The sequence below is a fragment of the Glycine soja genome, chromosome 3 (assembly GCF_004193775.1).
Source record: "Glycine soja cultivar W05 chromosome 3, ASM419377v2, whole genome shotgun sequence".
Classification (NCBI taxonomy): Eukaryota; Viridiplantae; Streptophyta; class Magnoliopsida; order Fabales; family Fabaceae; genus Glycine; species Glycine soja.
The window spans coordinates 42,743,449-42,751,230 of NC_041004.1; the positions used below are offsets into that span (position 1 = coordinate 42,743,449).

At 31.8% G+C, this 7,782-nt stretch overlaps 1 protein-coding gene across 1 annotated transcript; it reads right to left on the reverse strand.

Moving 5' to 3' along the window:
- Positions 1–1,596: 1,596 nt before the first annotated feature.
- On the reverse strand, positions 1,597–6,956 carry LOC114407249 (lipid droplet-associated hydrolase). Its single transcript, XM_028370284.1, has 13 exons — positions 6,829–6,956; positions 6,590–6,688; positions 6,415–6,488; positions 6,257–6,328; positions 6,137–6,165; positions 6,015–6,065; positions 5,417–5,467; positions 4,693–4,752; positions 4,502–4,584; positions 4,027–4,174; positions 3,761–3,811; positions 3,213–3,317; positions 1,597–1,907 (listed from the first exon to the last, which is right to left on the reverse strand). Exons 1-13 carry the CDS (start codon positions 6,906–6,908, stop codon positions 1,761–1,763), a joined length of 1,050 nt encoding a protein of 349 aa, XP_028226085.1. The 5' UTR covers positions 6,909–6,956; the 3' UTR covers positions 1,597–1,760.
- Between the last annotated feature and the right edge of the window lie 826 nt (positions 6,957–7,782).

The window sequence follows — 7,782 nt, forward strand, 5'->3', positions numbered from 1 at the left end:
AATATAACCATCACTTTTTTTTAGTCTTAATTATTTGTATTATGTTTCTTACTTATATATAAGGCCGGAAGTAGTATTATGTATTAGTCCCGAATGGAGCATTTGCTCTTGAATTTGATCTCAAGATCCACGTATATAAAACAGGACCGTTGAGATTTGAGAAGAGTCTCCATTTTAGCGTGACTATATTCTAAGAAAGAAAAAACATTGTAGTTGGGTTGTTTGTGAATCTTAACTCGCAAAATCATTTCTATTACTTTCCATTTATAAAAAAAATAACTTGAACAAATTGTAATTCATCAATGAAGGTAATTTTTATCACTTATTTCATGCGCATCAATAAAAAAAATTGTACCCTTTCTCCCTTTGTATAATTTTCTAAATTCTATATAGAAAAAAAAAATAAAGGAATGAAAATAAATATTATGTTATGATCACGTTGGTGTTTTTTCATTGGTAGTAACTGGTAAGTAACAAACAAGGTTTTCAGTATGTTGATTTCAATGTTAGAGTTGGCTTCTCTTGTACTACAAAAAGTCGAAAGAAAAGCCAATGGTGTACCCAACGTGCTGGGATTGGATGTTTGTTTCAAACTTAAAAAGCGGATGAGAAAGTTAGCACTTGCTATTTCTCAAAGGTTAAAGTTTTGGAATTTTTATTGATCAATTAAAGATGGCAACGCAAACTACACTTATCGTAAACAACTGACAACAAATTAAATACTAGTTACTTGGAATGTAAACGCGAATATAGCCAATTGCTTTCAAGAAGATATTGGAATCAGAAGGGAATCCTCCGGTAATATTAAGAAAAAAAATTTAAAAACTAGATCGGTAATCACGGGGGCAGTTACAAGCTTACTTAGATTAACGTTTCTGATAGACACTCGTGATTTCGGTGATCCTCATCACCGATTTTACCTTTGTCATTGATGACAATGACACTGTTTTCATCATTATTATAATTCATACTTTTACCAGGTTGGTTTATCGGTGTCAAAATAATAAACTAAGAATATATTCGAAAGGAAAAGTGATACCAAATAACAAGGATCAATAACTATCTCTAAACGTGTAAATAAGTCATAATGTGGTCTATGAAAGAATAAAAAATTTGATCTAGTCCTTGAATAATAAAAAGTGCAACAATTTTATCATCTCTCGTTTTCTGAGACTATTTTGTCACTATACTATAATATTCACATACAATTTTGTCATGAAATTGTATTTTTCAAGTACCAAATAAAGTGAGTCTATTCCACACCCTCAAATTACGAGAAAAGAAAGTATAGAATGAAACTGATTCCATCTCTACCTTATTTTAAACAAACCATACAACTACAACAAATGCTTTTACATTCTATTTCACTTCACTTTTTCCCCTATCCATCTATCCATCAACGATGAGTTCCTGACAAACGTGTACTAAGTTTCTCGAAAAAGAGTGGGGAGGTTCAACGAAATGAAGTTGGCAATTGCTTTTACTTCTTATAACTGGGAGATGGGTGGTATAAAGTCAAACAATGCAGTTGGCGATTATTTACTTTGTACTGCTGGAAGATGGGTGCTAACTAATTAAGTCATAGAATACAGTTGGTGATGTTAAAACTGTTAAGTGAACTAGATGCATTGGTAAATAAATGAAACTAAGATTTTTCTCAGCTATCATTGTTTCAAATTTATTAGTGGTTCAATCCTTTCTGCAATTTACATTAACTAAGAAAACTCACATAACACAAGCCAATAGCAAAAGGGTCAACCTTATTGGTTTGAACAAACCATCTGATTCTTGATCAAGTTTACCACATGTTGAGCCACCCATAATGAGCCAGCCTCAGTACAACAGAAACCATGGGTGTGGTTTTCTCTTTCAATATATGTGGCCATACCGGGAACATGCTTTGAAATCTGTAAACAAAAGAAACCATAACTTCAGAAATTACTAGGGAAACTTTAAGAAACAAAAACATCTTCATTGTGGTTAACTAGTATTTCAATCAATCTTTATTATAAAAACATTTACCTAGCTCTTTTCCCGTAATTTAATGTTAAATATGGTATAAAGAATTTGTGGTATTTCAAGTCCACTTAGGATAGCACACATACATAAGCTGCATGCTAAAACCAGTGTTAGGAATTTATCACCACAAAAATTACTTGATAGCATCACAAACAAGAAAAATTTATAGAAAGTCTATATTGCAGACATTGGATGCCCAGTTCACTCCAAGAACATGCAAGTTAATATAGAGCAAACTGGAAGATCCCCCTAATAGCCAACGTAGTCCACTTTCTGTGGGCAGCTGGCTGTTAGATTTTAGTTTCTTTCAGCAGTCCGTTGTTTTCATTTTTCTTTTTTAAGCTACAGATAGTCCATTGTTTTGAAATGTCAAAGAGAACGAGAGAATAAGAGTGAGCTTCAGGTATATCTTAAAAGCCAAGGTATTGATAGGTCACATCATAATCTATTTTATTTTGCTCATTTTATCACAATACCTGCTGTCTAAAACATAAATCATGAAAATAAAGTAAAATTAATATCAGAAAGAGAAATAAAAGATCACTGAAGGTTAAATTAAGTATCATATCTTTATAATCAAGGTATTGTAAATTTTCCCCTCGGTTTGATTTTGATACACTTTTGTTTTCTTCTTATTAAACTAAAACAAGAGCAACTTTATAAACCTTCTGCTTTATTTAGAGTAGAAGGTCCCCAACATAAACTGGGGGATAGAGAAAGGGGAAGAAGGTAATTGCATATTGTAGTTCATGCTGAGATTCAAACACAAATCCAAACCTTCAGCTTAATGGCTCGGCCAAACTTACAACATTATTTAATTTCTTTAAAGTAAATAATTTGCAGCAATAAAAATTATCAAAAATAAACAAATATAAGGTTCTTCTTGGTTGTTTTATTTTTAATTTATAGAGGAAAAATTACTGCAAATTTTGATACAAGATCTTTCATTAATGATAAAAGGAGGGAATTCAACTTTGTTAATAAACTTAGAACATCTATTGCACCATTTTAGGATCATAAATGATCATATAGACTAGGATAGAATCTCAAGCATATCATTATCCTACACATGCTCTCCAGTGGAGGCACTCACAGACTTAAATGCTTGTGGTACAAATCTTATTTCATACCTTCAGATGATGCAAAAGCTTTCCAGATAATAATAACAGTAATTAAAATAAATAAAAAGATACCTCTTCAAGCAAATGAAGTGGTCCCCAGTGATCGTCAACACCAAATAAAAATGCCAATTGAGCCTTCCTTTCTCTCATAAATATCCAATCTGGTGCCTCTGAAAGCTAGCAGGGGAAGCACGTGATTAACGTTGCAGTTTAACATGCTTTCATTTCCTATATATTTTCTGTTTTCAATTTTTCCAAGTGTTTTCACCATTTCCCGTACAAATCTTTAAAAACAAAGTAAAAATAAAGTAACATGTTTGTAATTATTACTAAAAGCAAAAAAGATTTCCACAAACCAAACACATCCTATGTTGGTATGAAAAAATGACTATTACAAGAATCATATACAACAATAACTAAAGCCTTTTTCCACTAGTGGTGTCAACAAAATACCTACATTGATTAAAGGGTGCCAGCATTTAATTTTGAATGAAAAAAATAGTTACAGATAAATAATGCCATATGTAAATGAAAAAGTTGCTAGATAGTAAAATGAAGTGAAACAACTTTATTATAATTTATAAAATCTGAAAGGTATATTCATAGATACGAATTGTTACCTTTCTGAATTCAGTCATGGCCATATAGAGGACATTCCGCATGGTATGATACTGTGAGTTATTAAGGTTCGAGTTAATACAAAAAAAAGGTGCATATCAACCCACACTAAAAAGCTGTAAGTCAGCATCAACTAAGTAGATTTTTTTGCATTGGTATGCTAATATAAGTAAAGGGATCAATAAGAAGAGCGACCAAAAGAAAAAGAACTAAATTACAAATTTAATGTGATTTATCATTGATGTCCTCTTAGAACAGTAAAGCTAACCTGTGACAAGTGAGAGCATGCTGCCTCAACTGCATTGGCTGACCATGACTTCCCAAGGGATTTTCTGACAAGAAACCTCAAAGCCTGGACAGGTAACAATCCTAATGATGCTGTCAGGTAACTAAGAGCAGCAGCTAGAACTTGGGATCTGAAACCCCATGTACCATCATTAGTCATTTCAGATAAACTAGTCTAAGATTTTCATAAAAAATTTAGCAGTACAAAGCTTTCGTGCTAAATATTTAGCAATAACAAATAGATAATTACCATTATGTAATTTATCTGAAATTTAGGTTCAGACCAAACTAAAAAAATTGTTTTTATGCTTAAGTTGAATCCCATGAGGTATGAAATAGAGTGAACCACATCAAAACTATGATATCTAAGCTCATAACGGCACTACTAGTTCATGTCATCTCTAACAAAGTAGGCAATGTCAAAGGTATTTGACTTGGGGATGGGGGGTGAGACTAACTTGGCAATTTTTCCAATAACTAACTGTGTTGTTGAGTGTGGGTTTAACGTCAAAAATGGATAAAGTCCAATGCAATATTTCACCTACAGAGCCAAGGAGAAAATGAAAGTTAACAATTTATGGAGATCAGAAGTGATTGACAGAAGAGATGATGTGTTCGCAATTAATTAAATATGCATTGTTCCCATCACCTTCTCTGGCGACTTCTTGAACATTTCAATAGATATGTATGAACCAATAGAGTGTCCAACCTGGAGAGAAAACTCTAAATTAGCTACCAAAATTTTATTTCAGTATGAAATTTAACTTTTTTGTATGCAACAGGACTTTCAGATAACACAATTTTTTTATTCAATAATTTCATGCAACCCTCTTCCAGTATGTAATGAAAACACAGATAGTTGCTTTCATGTAAACTAAGCTTTCCCAAATTGATTCATTAATGATCCTTCAAAATTGTTCGCTTTTAGTGGACAAAAGGATGTTTGGCCTTACATGTAAACTAATTTTGAACTTAGTATCTCTAATATCATTCTTACTGTCAAAGGGGAAGGGAAGCTGATTAAAGTCATGTGTCATGGCAAGAAATTTATCCAGATATGAAACTATTAGTCAGACTATAATATCATGGATTTCTTTCTTTAACAGCAATATAACAAATTATTTCTCTATGCACATCCGAAACTCCACACACTGGCATTTTTTCTACTTTAAGTCGCACATTAAATGTCACTTGTTACATAATGTGGTCAACAAAAAATCTGTGTAAGATGTCAACATACTTTCTCTGACATCTTTTGCATTGCAGCACTAGTGGCAGCAGGTGAATACAAAATAAATGAAGTATTCACACCAAAATTTTAAACATCAAAACACCATCATTGAACAAGGAGAAAATATTTTAAAAGAACCCACCAGTAATATAGGAATCTCAACATTTTCCAATTCCTCTCTGATGAAGTCAATCTACAAACACACAAGAAAAGTGAAGACTTAGATTACTATCACACATTAATGCACTGTTAAATAAAATGATCCAAATCAAGAATGATGAATGTCAATCATAAAAGCATGGAAGTTTATGAAATGAATGAAAAATGTAAACATGAAAAAGAGAGAGAAACAGAGGAATATGCCAACACAAAAGCCTGCACATGACATACTAGAAACAATCCCATCATGACAATTCTTCTATCTATTCAACAGTTGTGCACAATATAATATGAAATGAAAATTTAAATACTCAACTCAGCCACACTTTTCACACCTTTCAGCAATGCATTAGATAAATCTATAATTTTTCACGGGAGATCCAAAAAGAATGAATTCTGATTCCTTAATTTACTTAATTTTTTATAGTAGGAATCAAAGGGGCAGGGGAGGGCATCCCATTGTATAGCACACCAAGTATAACCAACCTATAAATGGACATCAAAATAAACCACTCATCAGACTGTTTTATCCTAAAACCAGCAAATGATCTGTTAAGATCAAAATATAAGCATTACATTACCTTGTGATCGATTTGTTCTTGTAAAGAAAACATGCGTCCATGTTCCAAGTTCTGGAAACAAAACTGTGTGAGAAAAATTCTAATGCCACCCAGGCTAATCAAACAAAACAAAATGCACATACCTTTCTTGAGTGAGAAACATGGCCAATAGCTGTTAGGCCACAGAGAAACATGACTAGTGAGCATAACTGCTAATCAAATAAGTAACCAGAAGACAGAAAGAAAGAGCTGCCATTACTTACCTGTGACAGAAGCAGTTCCCTCCAGCAACTCATATAGAAATTCCACAAAGTCCTTGTAGAATAAAATAACACCTGCAACAACCAAAAGTACCAAGAGCCGCAGCTAAACAAATTTAACATGGAAAAATAAGCACGCGAACACACAATCGAGGCCACACCTGGGTTTCCAGGAACAAACAGAACATGCAGTGTAGGAGCATCAGATTGAATCTCCAATACTTCAGAAGTGTAACTAAACAAAAAGTACACATAAATGATGAAACGAATAAATACATAAATAAATAAATAAACAAAATCGTCGTCAAATTCAAGGTTCGAGATTACATTACATACCATGACACATTGCATAACCGAAAATTAGCACGCCTTCTAGGTTTGGCAAGCAAATTATTGTCCACGCCCATGTTCTTATTCAAACACTTGGCAATAAACCTTGTCCAGGAAGACAAAAAATATTAGGAATGTAATTGCTTCTAATAAGTCTTAAATCTTATGGACGAAAATTAAGGGAAAATGGAGATCCTAATGAAAATGAAACAGAAATGCACATCTGCGAGAGTGAGGGAAGGTACCTGGTGCTGGAGGTGGGAGGAGGCAACAGCAAGGAGTGAGAGAGGGATCGACCAGTCCAGCAAGCCAGACGAGGAAGCATCGGAGGAATTACAGAATATCAACAATTTTCAAATTAGTTACACGTGTAATTGCCTTCCTCTTTTAATAATTGGGCATCCTCGTTTTTCTCTTTTTAAATATTTTGAATAAAAATAGTGGAAATATAATAATAAAAAGATGATAACATTTTTATAACTATTTATAAAAAATTAAATATTTTCATAAACCAAACAAACTCTTTTTAGTTAACAAAACATTACAATATTTTTTTTTTATCATAGTTACATGGAAATAAGATAATCTCTTTGTGAGATGCCACTATTTCCTACATATGATATCTTATTTTATTAATATCATTAAATTAGTCCTAAAATTTTAATTTATTATCAAATTTACTCTTTTAATATTATTCAATTAATTATTTTATATTATAATTTATTTTTTATAATAACAAATATAATTATTTTTTTATGAACCAATTTGAAGATAAAATAATTGAAAAGTAATAATAGTGACATTTTATATATGTTAAAAGACTAAATTAGTAATTAATCGTTTCAAATAATTAATGTTGCCATATATGTAATTGGAAAATAAATCATTTTGAGGGTTTACTCTTTTCATAGTGACTATACTATAATAGATGGCGCAGCAGTTGGAGAGAATTGAATTTAAGTTTATAGTTGTTTTACAATAGTTGTATGAATATTTTTTTAGATATGAGTGAGGGATATTGTTCTAACAGAGTAAGAGGTACAATATAAAAATTAATTTAAAAATACGTAATAACAACACTCAACCACCAGATCATTAGTATAGATTTTTAAGTTTTAAATATATGTCTTTTTTTTATATATAACTTCAGTCTTTTTAAGAAGTTTATAATATTTAGTAGTCACCAGTCTTTGATTTAA

Excerpts from the sequence above, each read along its gene's own strand:
- LOC114407249 (XM_028370284.1), bottom strand. The coding sequence starts at position 6,908 with ATGCTTCCTCGTCTGGCTTGCTGGACTGGTCGATCCCTCTCTCACTCC. Across the intron at positions 4,585-4,692 it reads TCAAGAAGTCGCCAGAGAAG|GTGAAATATTGCATTGGACT; the intron begins GTGATGGGAACA and ends TTGGCTCTGTAG. Across the intron at positions 4,175-4,501 it reads GTTATTGGAAAAATTGCCAA|ATCCCAAGTTCTAGCTGCTG; the intron begins GTTAGTCTCACC and ends ATGGGGTTTCAG.